A 23,512-nucleotide genomic window follows, 5' to 3' on the forward strand; every position below is an offset into this window, starting at 1 on the left:
TTATCCAAAAAGTCCTAAATCTCCACTTTTGTCGATTCAATCATAAATATTTTTAATATTACCGATCGAGTCCTAAACATTTTCATGTCTAGCCAATTGAGTCAATTCGGCCAATTTTAGCCGGAAATTGTTAATGTGGACGCTGACCGTCTTATGTGGCACGGCCGGTGTTGACGTGGATAATTTTAAATATTTTTTAAATGTTTTTTTTTATTTATAATTTCTTATTATTTATTATTTTCTTTTTCCCTTTTTTTTATAACTATGGTTGGTGAGGGCCCTAAATTGGGTGAGGGCCGCCCAATGGCTGAATCTTAAACCCTCGAACCCTTCCCTCCGACCATGGCGGTGGCTTCCACTTGCCTCGCCTCTCAATTTGCCTCTCAAATCCTTGAACCTGACTTCTTTTCATCAGAAGTCGTGTAGAGGCGTTGTTGCCATGGCCGGGGCCGAGACCCGCTTGCGGCCGGCGAGGGCTTTGCGGCCCTTGCCCAGACCATCGCGGCCAACGAGGGCTTGGCGACCCTCGCCCAGTGGTCAACAAGGGCCCGACGACCCTCGCTAGCCACAGTTGGTAAAAAAGAAACAAAGAAAAGAAAAGAAAAAAGGAAAATACAATAAAAAGTAATAAAATTTTTATAAAAAATATTAAAATATTATTAAAAATTGCCTACGTTAGTGTTAGCCATGCCATGTAGTATGACTGGCATACACGTCAGCAATTTCCTGTCAAAACTGGCTAAATTGACTCAATTAGCAAAATTTGAAAATGTTTACGTCTGATTTGATAAAAGTGTAATAGGTTTATGACTTTTTACACAAGTTTCCCAAACTCAAGGTCTTGCCTTGTCAAAAGTAAAACTTTTGATCTCGTTGTTATTAATATTGTCGATATGTGTTATGACGCTCCCTGGGAAATAGAATTAGATTCTATAATCTATGATTAGCCATGATCATATCGTAGAGCTCATTAGAGCTCGATTCGCATCATCATGGTCACTTCATTACTATGAACTCTGTAAGCTCAATAGAAGAGCCGAAAATAAGGAAACAAAAAAAGACATGGAGGCATCCCAGTTTGCCTAATGGTCCATTTTAGCTTTTTTGGATCCTCTTTCTCTCTCTCTCTCTAAACTTATAATATTTGGAGAAGATGCTGATCTAGCTCTATAAATCACGGAATCTAGCTTGCATACTTTTCAATTATTTATTTCCAAGGACGTACAGCGACGCTCCTGTCATATACATCCTTGCCAAACTCAGTGTATACCGAAAAGAGGTGCTTTTCACCATAGAGTCATCTCCTTTTTTAACGACACACGTTATCCCGAAGAAGACGGTTTCTTACACGAGCGAGCACGTTACTCCAAAGTCCATCTGCTCATTCTGATCTGCATTTGGAAAAGTTACAGTCTAACGGGCAACTGCGTATGGACATTAGCATTAGCATGATTGGATTAAGTTCATCCTCAAGCTTTTTTCTGCTCAGGATTGGCCCCTTCTCTTGCAGCAATAGTTACCTTTGAAGAAATTAAAGTCAATGACCGCACTTTAACACTTCTAAATGGGTCTGACCTCGTGCTAGAAGTTAGACAGACCGTGAATCAGTAGTGTTTGGTTAAAAGTTAACCTCCCCACAGAAAAGGAGTCGAAGCTCTTGCAGGGGCCTCCTCCGCCTGTTCGTTTGATTTATAATGACGACGAGCTACACAGATACGGTTTTTCTTTTAATGTGCCAGTGTCTGTATACCCGCTCCTAAGTTTTCCATGTATCTTTGTCTTCCCTAGGGAAAAAGAATGCCATTTGGAAGTTTTACATTATGAAAATTCCAAAATCCTGATGAGATCCGAGATGAAACCTTTTAAGGACTTGCTTAGATCCGCCCCTTAGAGGATCACACTGGCTTCATTTGATCTTTTCACAATTTCCCTCACCTGGAGGAAGCAAAGACGGCAAATGAAATGGAACTACGTACTCCAACAATCTCTGCTTTCCGATATTGTATGTCCGATTGAGTGCGGAACAACTTATTTCGAAAGTCTAAGAAATTAAACGAACTAAGATTGGTTGAGGCCTAAGTGAAAGTGACGTTCTTATTTGTCGAAGAGACGTCATCACATCACGTCTTGTAGAACTTGAAAAACCTTTGTATGTATCCGGATTATGAGTCTATTTCATCTCGGTCGTTCAATATTGGGAACCCCACATGATTTGGTAATTGAAATGAAGCGAAAATCACATGCACCGGGTGTATGCAAAACTTGATCGACTCGAAATATTTTGAAAATTTGCGTCGATTTGATTTTGGTTCCAGCTCATCCCTGAGGTCAATAGAAGAATCCAACCCATCTTTGGGAGGGGGGTGCTCTGGTACACATCAGCAGGCTGCCAGTGCCAGCTATTGGCCATGCCACGTCATCGGCCACCCAACGCAAGATCCAATCGCCCTCTTCCTTTCCTTTTATCGCGGGATGATCCCCAGTTTGACCTCCCACACTATTTATACCCTTTTGTTTATGCCCACCGATCATCTCTCCTAATTACCTTCTCCAACCTCTCCCTCTCTCTCTCCCTCCCTCTCCCTCTCTCTCTGTCTCCAAGGCAGAGAAAATGAACAACATAAGCATGGTGGAGGCAAAGTTGCCACCAGGGTTCAGGTTCCACCCAAAAGATGATGAGCTCGTCTGTGATTATCTGATGAAGAAGATGACCCGCTCCGACTCTCTCCTCATGATCGAGGTCGACCTCAACAAGTGTGAACCTTGGGATATTCCTGGTTAGTACAGCCATCCCCCCCTCTCTCTCTCTCTCTCACCTTCTCCTGCACCATGCGTGCCCATCTTGACTTCTACTTTCGGGTCGCTTTTATGTCCCATACTTGTTTGTTCCAGTGCAGAGAGGTTCATGCACTTGCTCGTGCATACATCAAAATCAACAGATAACTTTTTCTTATTTGTTTTATCAGGAAGAACCAATTATAGATCGGTTTTGCAGTGTTAATACTGTTGTTCATCAATTGGGGTCATTTAATTCTTTTTTGTTCCATTTGGAGAAGGAAACAAGGTTAGAGTGGGGTGTAGTGTATTTCTGGGGTGAGGCGATAGCAACTGCACTGGCCATAAATAGACACATTCATATTGATTCATATGCGTGCTTGTCCTCAGCTTGGTGGCTCAGAAGATTTGAAATACACGGTTTCATCTTACCTATTCGAAAGCAAAACAAATTACAGTGTGTGATCTTTCAGGAATTTATTGTACTTGTTTGATGAAGACAAGCACGATAGTAGCTGCTTTGACCTTATCAAGTCTCTCACTTTTTCCAGCTGTATATAACATTGCATTTCTTGCCCCTAGATGCTTCCATAGAATCTTAACAACATAATCATTCTATAAAGTGAAGTCGTGAGTTCAATTACCACTCCACATCACTGCAAGTTGTTACATGAATACCTTCTGTACGTGCACATCCAACGGTATATATGCCGATGTCGATACTTCAAGAATCAAGTAAAAACTTTATCGTCTGATTTTTAGATTGCAATTGATCGCAAAACTTATGTCCCTTTCTCATATTACTCCACATGTGTTGGTCCATCATTGTCTTGCATAATTTTCTCCCATACTGTAGAGTTGCTTGATTCTTAATAACTGCTGTTGCTTATATCCTTCTCTACAATCAATACCGATGTGCTACATGTTAAAGCTCAACATCAAATTGCCTGATATGGATATATTGAAAACGCGGGTCTAGCTGGTTTTTTTGTCTTGGTTTTAGCACTAAACATAGTATGCAGCATAGATTTTAGCTTATGAATATTAGCCGCGTCAGATATGTGGCTTCATGTTAAATTATCGCCTACTGAAGAGATAATTAAACGTTTGTTGCATAGTCTGTTTAAGGTTTTAACATACAAGGCTCGTATATCCAAAAGGTATATCTATTTTTATCTACCATTACTTCATAATTTACGTTACGTTGTCGTCTGATTTCATGTGAGAATGATATACAACACATGGGACGAGAAACTACAATTGTGGAATGGAAAGGACACACGCACATACCGAAGTTAGGAATATCACACGATATGAGATCGACCAATCCCCAGCACATTCAAAGTATTTCGCAGTCGTTGCTTTTTGGTGATATTGATGCCATCGTTGGCGTCATATTTAACCAAAAAGATGTGATGGCGACCCTGATTACAACGCCCAAAGACCCCCCCAAAGTCGTATCTCCCCATTGGCTCGACCTCAAATCCGCCACACGTGTTCACCCACTTGAAAAATTTTAGGTATCGACAAATATATTTCATTTCCTCTCCACCTAATCAAATAAGGGCTATGTCACCATCGATTAGCTAGAAACTTTCTTTGTCCTTTTCCGGGAAAATTTAATGCCCTCGACTCCCTCCGGTTCACGGTGCCGAAATTTCTTCCAAGGAAACAGTGAGGTTTGGAAAAACTTTAGAGAGCTACCATAGAAGTTCTGACTTTCAAGTTCAGTTTATTGTTGTCAAAGCTTAGCTTTGGCATATTAACCTCGGTCACCTCCCATAATGACGCATTAATGCACGGACATTGACCCCTCACCGGCAATATTATTTGGATCAAATGGGGTCGACCACGGAGGGAGAGAGTTGCCACTTTTATAAATGACATGCCTGCTTCTGTAGCCACGTGTTTCAAAGCTCATTTGATAGCGACAACGCCAGATCTTTCTATACTGATTCAATCCATTCATTCAATGGTAGCTTGAACAATTACGGTAGAAATACCAAATTGCGAATGTCGATTCATAGAGTGATGCGCGTAGAGTGATATTATGGCGTTCGCTTTGCCATGTGGTTGCTTGTACTTGTGCCCTTTGAAGTTTTCTTAGTATACACGAAATGTTTTCCATCATCGTTTAACTCAATTTCTGGGAAGAAACCGCAACTCTATAAGATTGAAGAGGTCAAAGAAAAAGTTGAGCGGAAGGAAAACAAAAGACTAGCAATCACTTTGACTAAATAGAAAAGATCTTTCCTCTATGCTAATGTTTTTTCCCCTTTCTTTTTGCCTTAATTTTTTTTTTTTGTAGAAACGGCATGTGTGGGAGGGAAAGAGTGGTACTTCTACAGCCGACGTGACCGAAAATACGCGACCGGGCTCCGAACAAACCGTGCGACGGCGAGCGGGTATTGGAAGGCCACGGGGAAAGACCGAGCAGTGCTTAGGAAGGGAACGCTCGTGGGCATGAGAAAGACTCTGGTGTTTTACCAAGGAAGAGCCCCCAAAGGCAGAAAGACCGACTGGGTGATGCATGAGTTCAGAGTTGAAGGTCCTCACGGCCCTCCAAATAACACTAAGATTTCTCCTCTCAAGGTAACACCTCCTTTGTTTTTATTTTTAGCAGTTCTTACCTGCTATTTTTCCAGGTTATATCGTCCATTTAGATTTTCTTTGAGTTTCGTTTTTGTTTTCTAACTTTGAAAAATCAACCATTCATTTCTCAGCCTGATGGGTTTTGCGGGAGTTATGCGCAAGTGGAGATTTTCTAAGCGCAGTTTCTTTGAAGTAAACCTTGACTTTCTTTCTTTTCTCCCCTTCTTTGTTTCACACACCGAACCCTAATTTGTCTTAGATATACACTATAGCTAGGAGTCGTACAAGAACCTTGGTTACTAGCTGACTTTAAGATGTTCCTCGTTGATTATTGGTGATCTTTAATTATTTTATTAGGCCTGATTAATGGTACCTGTTAATCTAATTATTCACTTATACGTGGAACTTGACCCTCCATCGGAATTCCAAGGCCATCGCTATCTCCGAATAAGCATCCAGCTTTCACGTTCAACCCCTTGATCTATACTAATTCGTACAATAATTAACCAACCAACTTGTAAACGATAAGCCACTTGCGCCTGAGGTGTGACCTTCATTAGGAGATGAAAAACAATGCCCCATATCCCGTCAACTGCTTCTAATTTGGTTGTGTTAGCGGGCGAAATAGTAGTTTAACCAATCATTAGCGCAAGGTCAGGTTTTAATATGAAGTCGTAATGAAAGCATGGAATATCTCTCTCAAGATTTGATTGTGTTTTTTTATTCTCTTTTTTAAAAGAAATGTCTAAGTCTCGTCACTGGTTTAACAGGAAGATTGGGTGTTGTGTCGGGTGTTCTTCAAGAACGTAGAAGTGGCCACCAAACCGAGCGTGGGGATGGTCAGTTGCTACGACAACAGAGGCACTTCATCTCTCCCGTCGTTGATGGACTCCTTCATCACCTTCGACCAAACACAAACTCAACCCAACCTTATAAGCAACATCGAGCAAGTGCCCTGCTTCTCCATTTTCTCTCCAAGCCAAGCCAATCCAATCCATGTGGAACCGAGCATGCCCACTAAGAACATCCTTAACGCATCCGCATTCGGGGCAATGCCCGACTTCAGCTCTTGTAATAATCTGGAACCCTACACCTGTGACAGGAAGGTGCTAAAAGCCGTCTTGAATCAGCTCACCAAGATGGACTCCCCAAGCTTGGGAGATCAAGGGAGTTCCGAGAGCTTATTGTCCGAAGTGGCCATGCCCAACAATATGTGGAATCATTTCTGAATTTTGGAGAGGCTTGAAAAGAGAGAGCAAAAGAAAAAGAAAAACTTAATTTGCCTTTAGTCTTAATATTAGTCTCGCACCCTCCAAAAAGGATGATTAATGTAAAGTATTAGTTATCCATGTGATGATTGATTATCTCCGTTTGGAAGTGCATATCTAGGCCGTGGCGTCGTTTCATTGTCGACTTTGGATGTGCTCTATACTAACTCTCGATTGTAATATCATCTTTGTCAAGTTAGGTGAATTGTTGAATTGTGATTTTCAAAGTTCAATCATTAATTGGGGTATATTGTTATGTACATACGGTGAGAGTATATTGGATATCATGCTTTCTCTTTGTCGGTATCTCTAATTACCCTTGAATACCATGAACATTTGCAAACCAACGCTGCCACCAAACTCGTAGAACTTCCAAGTATCCACAGTTGAAAGCGCATGTGAACTCTTCGAATGTGTGAACTATAATATATGATCGAATGATTCAATATGGACCCCATCTAGTCTAGCTATCAGTCTCACGACCTAAAATTGAAAAGAGAAAAAGAAAAAAGAAGAAGAAGAAGAAGAGAGAGAGAGTCAAGTTTCTGAAAAGTGACGATGTGGAGAAGCCGCTCTCAACTTTATTTTTTTACCTTCTCCATTGGCCTAATCTTGGTTTCCTCTTTCTTCTGTTTGACTTTTCTCTTTGAAAATTCAATGTCAAGACACACAAACCTCGACGAATGATTACACACGGGGTAAAGTTACGTCCCCACAGGTTTTGACCTCTTCTTGGGTTAGGCATATGATGCTGTTGGCTTCACAAGAATTTCACAGTAGAGTGGTTAACATTAGGAGTTCTTTCTTTTTTTTTATCGTTGTCATGCAAATGTGTGCATGGAACCACGATGACCAAACAAAAGCAAATGATTGCAAGTCTCACTTGCATGTCATTTCATCGGGAATAATTACTGTTAGAGAAATTACATCTTAAATCACACCTTTATCTAATAGTTGAAACGTCTATAACAGTTGATAGTGATCCCATAGAATCTCACTTGGTATCAGAGTTAGACGATCCTGAAGTTGCACCCAGTCCACATCTGAGTGCACACCCGGAGCATATCTCTCATCTCGTGTCTTTTTCATTTTCAATAACTACTAATATCCTAGAGATATTTCTAAGACTTATGACTCTTTGAAATCTTGATTTTAGTCAACAAACATCAAGGGCACTCACATTCGTCATTACAGTGTGTCTTGTGTTACAACTATGCTACAAAATAAATGTGAATATCAATCCTTGGATTGACTTAATGGTAAAGGAGTTGTCATGCTTTTGACTCAGAAATTGATGATTGTGGATTCGATTTTTGCTCTAACGAACTCAGATTTAAGGGGGAGACATATCGGTGGATTGACGTGCTAGTTCTTCTCAACGTAACCGGTTAATTATGGTCGTGCCCTGTATTATCAAAAGAAAATAAAAGAAAATGTGAAATACACTTAGAAATATGTGATTTAAAATGGGTGTTTCCTGATACAGGTGGGGGCAACTTATTAGAAAGATAGTTGCGTGGTGGTTTAAACCGAGGGATACTTCTTATACGATTTAAAATGGGTGTTTCTTTTATAAGACGTGCTGTACCTTAACTTCCTAATATAAATTATAATTTATCAGGCACATTGTTGAAGTTGAAGTAGCCCTTTTAAAAGTTGAAGCTCTGCGAAATAGTTACAAACACCACCTTAGAGTTGAGTTATGGCAATTGCACTTTGTCGAACTGAAAAGATGTTAAGAAAATAAGCAAAATGAGGCTCGTATATTATGGGATTCAATCCTCCTAAGCTAGGGATTTTACAAATGATATTACGGGATGGATTTGAGGAGTTACAATTAAGTAAGGTAATTGATATGATTTAATTCTTTTGTAATCTTTTTGTCATCTTGATTGCAAAGTGCTAGCATCCTCAAAATAGTGGTTGAGTCACTAGCTTGAACAGTCTCTTCAACCCATTGGTATTGAGATATCTAGATAGTCCAACCACCCTATATTCTCACGCACGCATAGATATGTTAAACCATTTAAATATTAAATCGCGCCTTTTATCAGCAGTTGGCAGTGTAACCATAAAATTTCACATAATATTATATCAGGAGATTGTGAGTTCAAATCTTTCTAGGCTCCTTATTTGTCTCTCCTATTTTAACATATTTTCACGCTTTAGTCTAAGGTCGAGAAGATTATCCAAAAAGTCTCAAACCTATTGTATGGAAACCAATTCAGTCCTAAACATTTCAAATGTGTCAATTTACTCCTAAACCTTTTGGTGATTTGCCAATTTAGTCTTAAATCTTTGATGATTTGCTAGTTTAGTCCTAAACCTCTTGACAATTTGCCAATGTAGTCATTCCGGTCAAATATCCATATAATAGGTTTGGAACTAAATTGGCAAATTTTCAAAAGGTTTAGGACTAAATTGACACAAAGAACGGTTTAGAACTAAATTGGCAAATTGTCATACGATTTAGGACTAAATTGACATAATTGAAAGGTTTATGACTGAATTGGCTGTCATACAATAGGTTTAGGACTTTCTGGACAATTATTCCATCCGAGTGCAAATTCCAGCTTACGAGCGAGGGAGAGTGCTAAATCATTTAAATGTTAGCCGTGCTTCATCCGCTTTTAGAGCGGTTGGAGTGGTTCTACAAAATTTCGGAATGACCATCATGGGGAGAGGGAGATGGAAAAGATTAGCAGCCACAAAATCATTATTTTGCGGGGGCAGACTTCATCCAAAAATTGATTGGGAATCTCTTCAAAAACTAGAGGAAACGCCAAGCACAAGAGAACAAGCAGCGGATGCCGTTTCGAAGGCAAAAACAATGGGACTGTCCCTGTCGCAGGATTAACAAATTGGATTAGGACAAATGCAATGGGAAATAAAGACCAAATCCTCGTGAGCTCACCCCAGAGATTCGCTGACTAAATTCCAAAGGGCATCGTTTGGTTTTGCTTTTGCTTCCCTTCCGAGACAAATCAAACGTACCCGGGAAGCAGTAGTTAGACAGTGGTCAAGTGCATCATTGATTCAATCCAGCAAGCAAGTCCCCGTTAAGGAAAGCACACAACATCAAGAGCTTTCTCTGTTGCTTCCTTCACTATAATCTCCCCGTTCGGAGAAGTAAGAGATCTTAATTAGACTCTTGTTTTGGAAGACAATCAAACGATTCTAAACTCCATCCATTAATTACTTCACGAGGGATCCAGCGGCCTATCGAAAACAGCTAGTCGTTGTCATTTTCCCGTCAGTTTCGCGTCCTCGAACTACAAAAATCAGCGGAACAAAAGAAAAATGAATTCTTAGAAGCCTTAAATTGAGGTATGCTTTCTGACCCTTCAAAGGAATGTTGCCTGATCAAGAGGTAGAAAGTCGGGCGGCTTCAGGAAAACAACTGTTGGAAAATAATCATTGTTCCTTACGAAATCCTACGATTTTAGGCAAAAACAACAGGGTTTGTAGACATGAACATGAGGGAAGTATCCTTTTCATCAGCACACGAATGCCAGTGACTGAATAGTTTCTTTATACAGGAATACAATGAGATGGTGAGAGAATCTGTGACCATTCATTAGTCCCCAAGACGGACAAAGCTTTTGCACAGTAGTAAACTATGGATGACGATGACAAATGGGAAAATATAAAGAAAAAATTAGGTGCGATGTGTAGAAAGTCTTTAATAGAATCTCAGTCTGGGATTATAATAATACCGAGCGAGGGAGGGGTCGTGTACCCGAGAAAGCAACTGATAACCAAACCCTCTTCCCTACTCCAAAGTCAGCAAGTTCTTCCACCACTACCCCATTTTTTGTAGGTTCACGATGAGCCTGTTTTCTTCTTTTTTCTCGAGACAGTGACCTAGCTACAGATCAACAGTAGCTAAGACAGGTGCAAATGTCTATGTGTGGTTTGAAATATGAATGACCCTTATGGTAAACTTGGATCCCATAAACTGTACTTGTAAAAAGTTGGTTCTAGGGAAAGTGAATCGATGTTTTCTATTTATTTGTTTTCTATTTATTTATATTTTTTGGTGGTGGTGGGGGGCAATAAAGTCGGTCGACAATAATGAACAGGATTTACGATGCTAGTTATACAATGAGTCCTTATTTACTACGATTGGTATCGGGAACCAGCCTATAGTTTATTAGAGATCCGCAATGTTTTATCATACAAATTTAATATTTTCAAGATGCGCTTCTTGCCTCTCAGAAACATGTGATGTAAAGATGTTCTAATTTCCTGGTAATTAAGCACGGAGTTCGTTCATCATTTCATCGGTAAAATGTGCTTGTTTCGAACGAGAATAGATTGGTAACCGGCATGTGAAAACATCGGATTCTGTGAGCTGTCTCAGCTGGTGTTTTGTCTGGGTTTTTTTCCCTGAAACCTCAAGAGACCTTCAACGTTTTCAGCTCTTTTAGTATGCACATGAGTCCAATCCAAACTCAGCAGCCCAAAAGAAAGCCCGAGTTATGTTCAAACCCACCATCTAAAAACCAGAAAAGGAACAGGGGGAGTCCACCTTGGAGGGCCCGTTCTGGCTACTCATGAACTGAAAGCCCGATATGAGGTTGAACATTCTTTGCTCCCACCCACTTTCTTCACTTTTTAAGGGCATGTTTCTTGATGATTAAGTTTTGAAGTAAAAAAAAAAATGTATCATTTTTCCCTGCCGTCGAATTTCAAAAAGTTATGAAAAAAAAAATTGTATGTGAATCTTTGTGCAATACTTGCATATTGTGTAATTCAAATGTTTAGGGTTGAAAAAAAGTCAAAGTGCGTCCATCGTAAGATTTAGGTCCAGTCAAAAATGAAAAGTAAAAATCTATCTAGACAAGCTCTTTAACATTTATTCTCTCATATTCGTATTTTTTGCCCCAAAACACACGCTTATGGGAGGCACATTTGTCTTTTTTTTTTTTGTCATTTTTTGTCAAATTTAAAACTGAATTGATTATAGTTAACATTTGATACATACGATAACATTTCTTTCTCCTCTTCCCCAGCACTTACCTCTCGCACGATTGCACTTCATCGATGGACAATGCTTTGATCCATCGAAGGAATAGTCCTTGGATCACACTATCTTGTATTTTTTTTCGAAACTCTCATACAAAATACCGTAACACCCAAAAAATTAAAACTTTTAGATTTAAAGGGCAAGATTACTTTTTTTATTTTATTTGGTGATCATCAAAAGATTGGCAACCATTTATTGAAAATCCTTAGCGACGCCCCTTCATCCAATTACCTTTCCAGCGCTTTTTCCCGATTTTTATGCATGTACAAATAGCAAAACAAAAACAAACACCATTTTATTTGATTACCTTTCCATAGCTCGTACATCTACGTTGTTTTACCAATAAACAATACACAAGTCGATAGATAAAAAGATCGAATTCATTTCACGAAATCTATAGTCATTTTCACTCGACAAATTACATAAATAAGGTTTCAGAGCACAACAGTGAATCAAATCCATTCAATTTCCCCAAGTTGAATTTATACGCCTTCAGACAAATTTTAAGAAAACCTCTCTCCATATCTTCATTTTCCCCAAATTTTTTTTTTCGTCTCCTCCCATTTTTTATTTTTCCAAATGGCAAAATAGGCACAAAAGAAAAAACAGAAAAAAAGAAGCAAAAAGTGTTAAATATCCGAATCCGACGCCTTCGAGTCCTCAAGTTCCCCCCCGACCCTGACACACACACACTAATGAAACAAAGAACAAATTAGCATATACCCTTGCAAGAAAGAAACCAGCTTCTGCTTCTGCTTCTCGGTGTCTGCCTGCTCCAATGGAGCTTCTGAATTCCCGCATCATTGCTCCGACCACGGAGGCGGCGTCCTCTCTGAAGCCCCCCCCGTTCGCCGCTCTCAAAACCAGGCCGTTCGTCCAACCCCCGCGGTTCGGTGCTCCCCGCGCCCGCTCCCTCGCCAGATCAGTGGAGCCGAAGCTCAAGGTTCAGTGCGAGCTCGAGGGCAGGGTGAACGGCTCCGCCTTCCCTTTCGACCCCGACTCGCGCTTCCTCGACCGGGTGAGACGAGACACTGATCGGAAAAAGACCGCTTCGGTCGTATTTTACGTTGGTGCTCGCTCGTAATGTCCAGGAATCGCGCAGTACCGTGAGAAAGATGATGCTAACTTTCGGTTCTTAAGGAGGAGTGGACGTTTTGAATTTTCTGTCTTCTTGTCGAGAGGGTACCTCTATTTTTGAGTTTCTCGTTCAGAACAGGGTGGGCATGGAATTGCCACTATGCTGTGTTCCGCTTGTTTGTTGCTATCTTGCTTTGCTAGTGTCATTGCTTTGATAAAGCTAAAAGGGGGCTTTTTCTATGGTCCGTGACCATCGCTCAATCCGTTTGGAAAGTTACCAGAAGGTTACTAGCACCAGTATACTATATCACATTGGGACATTTGCTGTCATGGCATGTAGTCCCAAGTTCATCAGCACAGGGCCGTAACGGATTGGGTGATGGTCATGGAAGGGACCTGTTAAAGTAGGCCGCTGCATTATACTATAGCTGTTATCAATTTCCACCTTTGTGAATCTGCCGCTGGAAAACAAGGCCGCGTACTATGGACGTTGTCAATTGTGATTTGGATAGAGTGCTACAATATTTCAAGAGTCTAAAACAGGCGCGCAAAAAAAGCTAGTCCTGTATCATCTTTCATTTATCTACTGACGCATGATCGCGAAGAATTTAGGCATTTGTTTGGCCTTGTCGATCTTTAAAAACTGCTTCTGATATGGGCCTTTTTCGTTTTCTGATTTCTAGCAAAAAGCTTTGGAAGCCGCGATGAATGACATAAACAGCTCTTTTGGAAAAGGAAGTGTTACGAGGTTGGGCAGTGCCGGTGGTGCGCTGGTGTACGTGATCTCTTCTTCGCTATGTTTCTTCCTTCTATCTATTTTGGCTTTTACGCGTGCGTAACTCGTAGAATGTTGGCAGGTGCATTACCCGATGCCATGTTAGAGTAGCAAATATGTGGTTGTGTGATATCAAATCCTGTGCTGTTCATCTCTTTGGCCAGCATGGTGTAGTTTTGCTGCATTATTTGGTTGTGATGGTTTAGTGAAGTACACTTACACTTGCTTTCTCTCTTGCAAGACAGCGAGACATTTCCTAGTGGATGTTTGACTCTAGATTTAGCTTTAGGTGGAGGCCTTCCCAAAGGAAGAATTGTAGAGGTATCTCTCCTTTGCTTTTGCGTCTATCTTTTCTCCAAATTTTTATCTTACCATGAAGTCCTTGCCATATGTTGCTCTTAGTTTATCCAGCCGTGTGTAAGACACAAAATATTGTTGTAGTTGCTTCTTGCTAAGTGATCTTTAAAGTCGATTATGCGGGGCTAAACAATCTGTTCTAGAGAAGCTGATAATCGGCATGAAGTTGATTACTTATGTTGAGTTGGTTGAAGGAGAAAAGACAAGCTAAAATTGTGTTATTTATTGAATCGCTACTTACAAATTTATAAGCTGTAGAAGCTTATCTCTAGGAACAGAAAAACAGTAAGATCCCAAAATACAAGTAAAATAAATAAGATATTTATCCCTAATGATAAGAAGAATTTTAAAAACAAATCCTAACTGAAATAGGTAAAAAACTAAATCCTAAAAATCTGCTAAGGATCCGCAACACTCCCCCTCAAGCTGAGTTGTACAGATCGTACATACCCAGCTTGTCAAGTAGACTTTCAAACATTTTTCTGGATAGGCCCTTAGTCAAAATGTCAGCTGTTTGATTCCCGGTAGGGACGTATGTTAGACTGATAATTCCATCTTCTATCTTTTCTTTGATGAAGTGTCTATCTACCTCTACATGTTTAGTGCGATCATGATGAACTGGATTATGAGCAATACTAATAGCAGCCTTGTTATCACAATACATCCTCATAGGCAGCTCCCCTTGAACTTGTAACTCTTTCATAAGACGACTCAGCCAAATAAGTTCACAAACTCCGTGTGCCAAAGCTCGAAATTCTGCCTCTGCACTGCTTCTAGCCACAACACTCTGCTTCTTACTCCTCCAGGTTACAAGATTGCCCCAAATAAAAGTACAATAACCAGAAGTTGATCTCCTATCTTCCACTGATCCTGCCCAATCAGCATCTGTATATCCTTCAATTAATCTATTCTCATTTTTTCTGAAAAACAGCCCCTTTCCAGGTGTACCCTTCAAGTATTTCAAAATTCTAAAGACAGCTTCCATATCTTCTTCAGTAGGATCATGCATATACTGACTTACCACACTTACAGCAAATGCTATATCAGGTCTGGTATGTGAAAGATAAATGAGTTTACCTACCAAACGTTGATACCTTCCTTTATCTACAGATGTCCCATCGACTTTCTGCCCGGTTTTGCTTAATGGTTCAATTGGAGTATCAACAGGTTTAGAGCCAAGCATCCCTGTTTCTTTCAATAAATCCAATACATACTTTCTTTGGGTAACGGAAATACCTTCTCTATTTCTTGCAAATTCCATTCCAAGAAAATATCTTAAGGATCCCAAGTCCTTAATTTCGAATTCAGCAGCTAACTTCCCCTTCAACCTTGACATTTCCTCTTCGTCATTACCTGTTAAGATGATGTCGTCAACATAAACAATAAGGATAGTACTCTTACCTTCCTTATGTCTATAAAAAAGAGTGTGATCCGTCTGTGCTTGACAATATCCTTGTTGTAAGACGGCTTTAGTGAATCTCCCAAACCAGGCTCTAGGAGATTGTTTCAACCCATAAAGAGCTTTGTTCAATCTGCAAACCTTTCCATACTTCTTCGCATCATCAAATCCTGGCGGAAGATTCGTATAAACTTCTTCTTCCAAATCACCGTTTAGGAATGCATTCTTGACATCGAGTTGTTGTAGTTTCCAATCAAGGTTTGCTGCAAGAGAGAGAATTACTCGTATAGTATTCAGCTTCGCTACAGGTGCAAACGTCTCCCCGTAATCAATCCCGTATGTTTGGGTGAAACCCTTGGCGACTAATCTTGCTTTGTACCTTTCCACCGAGCCATCAGATTTGTATTTAACTGTAAAAACCCATTTGCACCCTACTGGAGTCTTCCCCTTGGGTTTTTCAACAATATCCCAGGTGTTATTCTTCTCAAGGGCACTCATCTCCTCAAATACAGCTTTCTTCCATTGTGGTTCTTTTAACGCATTATGAATATCCTTAGGAAGATTTTCACCTGAAACCCTTGTAACAAAGGCTCTAAAAGAAGGAGATAGATGTCCATAGGAAACATAATTAGAAATAGGATGTTGTGTACATGATCTTACACCCTTTCTAACAGCAATGGGAATGTCGAGCTCACTAACCTTATTAGACTGATCCGGGTCCAAGAATTGACTGCTTTCGGGTTGCACAATGGTCTCCTTATTTTGTTTCAAATTTCTACGTGAATAAACACGTAATTCAGTGTGTAATTGTGGGCTATTGGGTACGGTTTCAGGACTGTTTGGTACGGTCTCAGAGGTAGAAGGAGACACAGTTTCTATTTCAATATTGGTTTCAGTAGATGATGGTATAGTGGGTAGAGTGATAGGTTGAGATAATGATTCAGGCATTGTAGGCAATGTAGGGACGGTAGGGACAGATTCAGTGAGCGTAAAGGATTCAGTGATTGTGTCCCAAGAATTGTCTTCCTCTATATTTACTGGTTTCTCCCCCTGAAGAGAATTCTTGAAAAAAGGTTGCTGTTCAAAAAAGGTAATATCCATAGAGATAATGTATTTTTTATGTTGGGGAATAAAACACTTGTAACCTTTTTTTGTGGAGGAGTAACCGAGAAATATGCATGGAATGGCTCGAGGTTCAAGCTTTGAACGAGAAGGATCAGTGATATGAATAAAACACTTGCAACCGAAAACTTTCAGTGGTAAGGAGGAGACAATTTGGTGATCTGGGAAAGTTTTGCAAAGAATGTTGATTGGTGTCTCATACTTGTGAACTCGTGAGGGTAACCGGTTAATTAGGTAACAAGCTGTAAGGATAGAATCCCCCCAAAGATATGTAGGTACATTAGTTGTAAACATGAGGGAACGGGCTACCTCTAACAAGTGTCTGTTTTTGCGTTCAGCAACACCATTCTGTTTTGGGGTACGGACACAAGAACTTTGGTGAATGATGCCGTTGGATTCCAAGTATTTCCCAAGAGTGGAGTTGAAGTATTCTGTACCATTATCAGTACGAAAGATTTTGATATTAGTACCGAACTGAGTTTTAACCATGGTATGGAATATTTGAAAGATATGAGAAACTTCACTCTTGTCTTTTAATAGATATACCCAAGTAAGACGGGTATGATCATCTATAAAAGTAATGAACCACCTTTTTCCCGTATTAGTTGTAACACGTGAAGGTCCCCATAAGTCACTGTGTATCAAAGAAAATGGTGAGGATGGGATATGTTCATGAGATGAGTAGGAAGAGCGGTTATGTTTAGCTAATTGGCATATATCACATTGAAAAACATCACTTGAAAGGAATAATGATGGAAATAATTGTTTCATATATCCAAAGCTCGGATGTCCAAGTCTGAAATGTAATAACATGAGATGTTTTTCACGAGTCGTTGGAAAAGATTCACAACTAACATTGAAAACATTTTTATTAATGCAGAAATCTGAAACAAAATAATAAAGTCCATCGTGTTCCTTAGCACTGCCAATCCTCTTCCCCGAACTCAAGTCCTGAAATTCACAAATAGATGGTGAGAACTGAGCCATACAATTCAAATCCCTTGAGAGCTTACTAATGGAAAGGAGATTGCAAGTCAACTTAGGGACATGGAGAACATTTACTAAGCAAATTGTCGGGCTCAAATGGACAGTACCCGACCCTGCAATAGAGGCAAGGGAACCATCTGCAATTTTCACTTTAATGTTACCCGGACTTGGTTGATATGTAGAAAAAATATTTTCTGATCCAGTCATATGATCAGTAGCTCCGGAATCTATTATCCATGGATCACAACCAGTAGATCCCCCAGAGAGAGCAGTTAAAAAAGTACCTTTCTGAGCAAGCAGAGAAGTGCTTGCAGCAAGAGGATTTTGTGGAGTTGTCGGGGGAGTGAGCAATTTATATAATTGCTCTATCTGCTGCTTATTGAGGGGAAGCTGGATCGGATGATCTTCATGCTTCGGTGACACATCCGTAGAAGCCGAGTATCCTCTAGTGTTATGAGGTCTATTATTTTTCAAATCTCCAGGCTTGCCATGGAGTTTCCAGCATTTGTCCCTGGTATGATTAGTTCTTTGGCAATAATCACACCAGAGATTTCCTTGGCGTTTGTTTGACCTCAGTTCTCCTCTTTGATCAGCCTTGTTGTGATCATTACGACGAGAAACAAGGGCTGATGATTCTGGGGCTGTTATATCAGATTTGTTGCTGCCTAACATCACGCGCTTCCTTGATTCTTCACGCCTGACCTCAGAAAAAATCTCCTCTATACATGGTAATGGTTTGATTCCAAGAAGACGACCTCGAACCTCATCAAGATCTCTATTTAGACCTGCCAAGAAATCGTATGCCCTCTCCTTTGCCATTCGGTCCTGATATTTCTTGGTACATGTAGCACAGGCCATAGAACAGTCATCATGAAGATCTAATTCCTGCCAGATCTTTACCAGTGAGGTGTAGTATTCTGTCACATCGGCTTCTCCCTGCAGTAGATTCCTTGCTGCATTCCGAAGTTCAAATACTTGAGATGAATTATCAAGGTCGGAATATGCCAAATTTAGATAGTTCCAGAGTTCGGCCGCTGAGGAGTAGTAGAGACAGCTACTTTGGATTTTTTCTGTCATGGAATTGATTAGCCATGACATAACAATGTTGTTGTTGGCATCCCATGTCTCGAAAGCAGGATCCTTTGAGTCTGGTTTTGATAGAGTACCTAAGAGATATCCGAGCTTACCCCTTCCTTTAACGACCATTAGGACTGACCGAGACCAAGAGAGGAAGTTTTTTCCATTTAATTTGAGTGAGGTAATTTGAGGAGAGGAGAGGGATTGATCAAGGAAAGAAGGAGTAGGAGCAATTGTAGAGGAGGACGTGATGATCGTAGAACGATCCGAGTCTGCTCCTCTGCTTGCCCCTGTCATGGCAGTCTTTACCATGGTTTTTTCTCAACTTTACAGATCAGAAAAACCACGCTCTGATACCATGTTGAGTTGGTTGAAGGAGAAAAGACAAGCTAAAATTGTGTTATTTATTGAATCGCTACTTACAAATTTATAAGCTGTAGAAGCTTATCTCTAGGAACAGAAAAACAGTAAGATCCCAAAATACAAGTAAAATAATTAAGATATTTATCCCTAATGATAAGAAGAATTTTAAAAACAAATCCTAACTGAAATAGGTAAAAAACTAAATCCTAAAAATCTGCTAAGGATCCGCAACAACTTATTAATGCATCTGTTGAAGTATATTTATGGATATTAGTCAGTAGTTAATAGATAGTCATAAATAAGAAAATTAGGGTGTTGTTAGGTTCAGTTATCTAAATTTTGAACTGCCTCTTAATCAGGCCATTGCGGGCACTTATTATGGGAGAATGATTGTAAAAATTAAGCATTTTGGACTTTTTGCGCAAGGCTTCTGCTTTCTACATTCTAATTGTGAGTTTTCCGCCTAGGATGAGTTCTCCGTGATAACTATGCTAATTAGCTGGGCATCACTTTGGCTTTTGTTCAAAAGGTTTTAGCTGTTGAACTTTTGAAATATCTGCTGATGAGCAATTTTCTGAGATCATCATACTTATTAGCTTTGCAGCACTTCTTCGATTAGCTACATGACCAAAATGCCATATCTGATTTAGTAAGAAATATCTGGACAATGATTTTCCTCTTGAATTGTCTTGATGCATCTGAGTGAACCACTCTTATTAGAATTTGAGATTGAGAATAGGATTATGCTTTTTCCCGTTGCATATGGATCATTATTATTGGTGCAACTCCTCCTTTTCCTCCTTTCCTGTGTGGCAAATCTTGATTAAAATGTATCAAAACTGCATTCTTTTTATTTGTACAGATTTTTGGACCAGAAAGTAGTGGAAAGACCACCTTAGCACTCCATGCAATTGCTGAAGTTCAGGTTTGATAACATGCTCCTTTTTTCCTCCCTGTTTCATGTTATCTCTTATGTTTGGTCCCCAGAGCAAAATGATTATCAATGGCAATATCTGTTTTTTAAACCAACATTCAGCTTTTATGTGCTAATGTTGCAGAAACAAGGTGGCAATGCAATGCTTGTTGATGCAGAGCATGCTTTTGATCCAGCATATTCTAAAGCCTTGGGAGTGGATGTAGAAAATTTGATCGTGTGCCAACCTGATCATGGAGAAATGGCATTAGAGAGTAATATGTCCTCCTTAGCATTGTAACTTTGGCTGCAGATTGTCTTCTCAATCTGACAAAAACCAGTATCATGGAAATGATGCTTGGTATATTTTCTCTGTAGGCTCACTATGCGTGTACTAATTTTTCTCACCAATCCTTGCAGTTGCAGATCGTATGTGCCGCTCTGGAGCAGTAGATCTTATTTGCGTTGATTCTGTCTCTGCTCTCACTCCACGAGCGGAGATTGAGGTGGCTGTCATGCTTTATTTCCTTTGGTTGTTTTTAACGTAAAAAATTGCCGTAGCACTGCGTCACTGTTTTCTTATAATAGGGCGAGATAGGAATGCAGCAGATGGGTTTGCAAGCCCGGCTGATGAGTCAAGCTTTGCGTAAGATGTCTGGAAATGCCTCTAAAGCTGGATGTACCCTTATATTTTTAAATCAAATAAGATATAAGGTATGAATAGTTGATAATGTTGTCGTCTTTGCATATGGAGAACATCATAACTCTTGTGATTGAAGACCGTTAAACTTTCTTCAATCACAAGAATTTGACATTCCTTAGATCATCATTCAACATTCTTTTCAGTTTTCTCAATAGTGTTTGCCAATGTAGTGATGATCTGTACGCTGGCTGGTTTAACCAGTTACACTTAGGTCAGGTTGACTTTCTCTAATGAACCATTCTGGTCAAGTTTTAACAACCGTTGGTCTATGAGCTGCCAACCTAATCAGTTTGCGCAATGTCCATATTTAACAACACTGGTTATGATTGATTTTTCCATAGAGCTAAGTAAAGCCTTCTTTTGTGTTAGATTGGTGTGTACTATGGCAATCCTGAAGTTACTAGTGGAGGAATAGCACTGAAGTTTTTCGCCTCAGTTCGCCTGGAAATACGTTCGACTGGGAAGATTAAGTCTGTAAGTATGATTTGGCTCTGCATTGATGGAGGCTTATCTGTTTACTTAACCCCTTTCCTTCGATAAGCTATCTCATTGATTCATATATGTGCAAAAGTAAAACGTATGGGACCAACTTTGGGCTATTGTAGGCTGATGAAGAAATTGGAGTTCGCGTTCGAGTGAGAGTTCAGAAGAGTAAGGTATTCCAGCCTCAGATATCTACATTGTCAACTGCATTTTTATCTCCTTAACTATTTTGTCCATTTGAATGGAGATCTATTGTCCTTAATAATTGTAAATCTGTTGCAGGTGTCAAGGCCATACAAGCAGGCTGAATTTGAAATAATATTCGGCGAGGGAGTGAGTAAACTGGTTAGTGTTTTATTAAAAAAACTTGTCTTTGCCAATGCGTCGTTTTTGAACTTTGAATCTAATATTGTACTTTGACATGCAGGGATGCATTTTGGATTGTGCTGAAATGATGGATGTCGTGGCTAAGAAGGGCGCTTGGTATAGTTATGGGGACCATAGGTTTGTATCTGAAGTTCTTATTTTGATTGAAAAGCCTTTTTTCCTACAATTGTAATTTTCTCGTTTTGGACATGCACTGCCATTATGGGTCTCTCTTGGATCTAACATGAAGCAGACATAATACTTTCAATTTTGAGCAACACCTAGCATATTTCTCAACTTCTTTCTTCCTTGGCGAAAATGCTGTTTCTGCCAATGACTATGTTATTGATGACCAACTGCGTCTGCTTGCTAGAACACCAGAAACCCATTTCTTTCGCGTGTTCCATCATTCTTTCATTGCTGGGTATTGAGAATATCAACTTTTAGAATTTGTTAGTTGAGTAGAAACACTTAATTCTCTGTTTGTTTTGAGATTTTTAATATTTGGAAAGCTTTTTAAAAGTAAAGCATCAATCTACTTTTCTTGAGATACACAATTGCTGTTACTAATTGCTTTTCTGCTGCTATTTATTTCTGCAAAAAGATTGGGGCAGGGACGAGACAAAGCATTACAATACCTGAGAGAAAACCCTGCTTTATATGAGGAGATAGAGAAGGTATGATGCTGCTGATCTTCCTTTCCTTGTTAATATCCACTTGTGATGTTTAATGGAGCTGGACAATTGTTGATAGATGCCCTTTCCGTTTTGGTTAAACATGTGGCTAAGTTGCTATTGTTTTAATGATTTATGGAAACGGTCTTCATTTCCGCATGCCAGATGGTTCGGTTGAGGATGGCAGACGGCATCGGCCTTGTGGGATCTCCTCATGGTAAGAACTTGCCCATGCCTCTTCAAGAAGAAGACATCTGAGGAAATCCAATGAGATGGAGATCGTAAGGTCAGTTCATGGATGTCTTAGAATGGACTGAGGGAACTATGACGTGTGTCCAAGCACATTTCAATATGGCTCTTCCGTGGACCACGGCGGTTTCGGTAGCCCTGCATGTTCTGATGGTTGACTGGTAAATTCTCCTAAGTCGAAAGGGCTTTGAAGCAGCTATAAATGCGGGAATTCTTGGGACTTTAGTGGCAGAAGCTCCGAGTTGCTCTGATTCCGGGCTTTATCCATTTTAAATCAAGAGCGATTCATAGATGTTAGGATGGGAGGGCTTGACTCTTTTTTCGCGAGAACATACAATATTCAGTTTCCTTCTCGATTCATTGCTATTATTTTGCCTCGTAAGTTGTGATGATAACAAGCCTCTAACCAGTCAGACACATGCACTCCCATGCGCACCCTTTTGCTATTCGTCTGAGGGCGTCGATACCTTGTTTTACCTTGTCTTTTCTTTCTTTTCTGGGATCTTTCGTGTACGTACTTTGTTTTGTCGTAGTTCTATTGTACTACTTTCTATGCATTGTAAAGAGATGAAAAGAGCAAACTACCCGAAAGAAAAGTGGAAAAAGAGAAGCTAATATGTGAAATCTGAAAGAGCTACTACAGATGCAAAACAAAAAACTTATGGCCACGTTTATTTCCTCCCATTGGGATTTTACTTGTCTGTTATGCTGGTGACTTGCACTACTATCAAAATCAAAAGTGGGTAAAGTAACGAACAAGAAAAGATAAGAGCTTGCTCAGACTTTTTCACTTGATAGCGGTTTTCCCCTCAACCATCAGGGAAATTGCGCAATGGTACGACACTCCTTGACAAGAGGAGTTTAGCCCGATCCTTTGATTTCTTGTTCTGAAAATGTACTCGCTCATTCCCAATGTTTCACACCTTCTTATCTAGAACAAACATGAGTAAAAAGATCATCGGACGTTCCTGTGAAAATCTGGTTAGACCATAAATGATGCATTCTCATGACCCTTCACAAGACAAAAGGTTTTACATAAGGATGAAGTACAATAACCTTCAGATATTTTACAGCAGCTACATATAACAGCGGGAATTGATTTATGCTGTGTTGGTTTTATTGTGCCAAAGCGCTGGTGTTGAAAACAAGAAGAGCCCCTCCAGCAAGATGACCGGCCCGAGTGAGCCAAATGGGCAATCCTATCGTACCTGGAACGTAATGTAGGCACTTAAAAATGATGAATACCAAATTTAAATTCTGAGCCTGAACGCTTAGGCACTCGCAATGTAATTGGTAGGATAAG

General features: G+C 39.9%; 2 protein-coding genes across 3 annotated transcripts; both read left to right on the forward strand.

The window, feature by feature from the left end:
• The first annotated feature begins 2,529 nt into the window (after window positions 1-2,529).
• Window positions 2,530-6,895, forward strand: LOC115692220 (NAC domain-containing protein 21/22). 2 transcript variants are annotated; one of them, XM_030619005.2, is made up of 3 exons: window positions 2,530-2,777; window positions 5,084-5,367; window positions 6,138-6,895. In XM_030619005.2, exons 1-3 carry the CDS (start codon window positions 2,612-2,614, stop codon window positions 6,594-6,596), a joined length of 909 nt encoding a protein of 302 aa, XP_030474865.1. In that variant the 5' UTR covers window positions 2,530-2,611; the 3' UTR covers window positions 6,597-6,895. The 2 variants fall into 2 exon arrangements, with proteins under 2 accessions (XP_030474865.1, XP_056173395.1); XM_056317420.1 differs by lacking the exon at window positions 2,530-2,777 and adding an exon at window positions 2,820-3,510.
• Window positions 6,896-12,352: 5,457 nt separating this feature from the next.
• Window positions 12,353-22,671, forward strand: LOC115692218 (DNA repair protein recA homolog 1, chloroplastic). Its single transcript, XM_030619000.2, has 13 exons — window positions 12,353-12,682; window positions 13,425-13,516; window positions 13,762-13,837; window positions 19,684-19,746; window positions 19,880-20,009; window positions 20,155-20,240; window positions 20,323-20,448; window positions 20,807-20,911; window positions 21,043-21,093; window positions 21,203-21,265; window positions 21,348-21,424; window positions 21,891-21,963; window positions 22,126-22,671. The coding sequence occupies exons 1-13, from the start codon at window positions 12,443-12,445 to the stop codon at window positions 22,216-22,218; spliced, it is 1,275 nt and encodes a 424-aa protein (XP_030474860.1). The 5' UTR covers window positions 12,353-12,442; the 3' UTR covers window positions 22,219-22,671.
• Window positions 22,672-23,512: the final 841 nt, after the last annotated feature.

The sequence above is a fragment of the Syzygium oleosum genome, unplaced genomic scaffold, assembly GCF_021117445.2.
Source record: "Syzygium oleosum isolate NSW1041296 unplaced genomic scaffold, Sole_v2.1 Sole_v2.13, whole genome shotgun sequence".
Classification (NCBI taxonomy): Eukaryota; Viridiplantae; Streptophyta; class Magnoliopsida; order Myrtales; family Myrtaceae; genus Syzygium; species Syzygium oleosum.

Coding starts and splice junctions, on each gene's coding strand:
- LOC115692220 (XM_030619005.2), top strand. CDS start 2,612: ATGAACAACATAAGCATGGTGGAGGCAAAGTTGCCACCAGGGTTCAGG. Junction 2,778..5,083: donor TGAACCTTGGGATATTCCTG/GTTAGTACAGCC, acceptor TTTTTTTTGTAG/AAACGGCATGTGTGGGAGGG. Junction 5,368..6,137: donor CTAAGATTTCTCCTCTCAAG/GTAACACCTCCT, acceptor CTGGTTTAACAG/GAAGATTGGGTGTTGTGTCG.
- LOC115692218 (XM_030619000.2), top strand. CDS start 12,443: ATGGAGCTTCTGAATTCCCGCATCATTGCTCCGACCACGGAGGCGGCG. Junction 21,266..21,347: donor GCGAGGGAGTGAGTAAACTG/GTTAGTGTTTTA, acceptor TTTGACATGCAG/GGATGCATTTTGGATTGTGC. Junction 21,425..21,890: donor TATAGTTATGGGGACCATAG/GTTTGTATCTGA, acceptor TTCTGCAAAAAG/ATTGGGGCAGGGACGAGACA.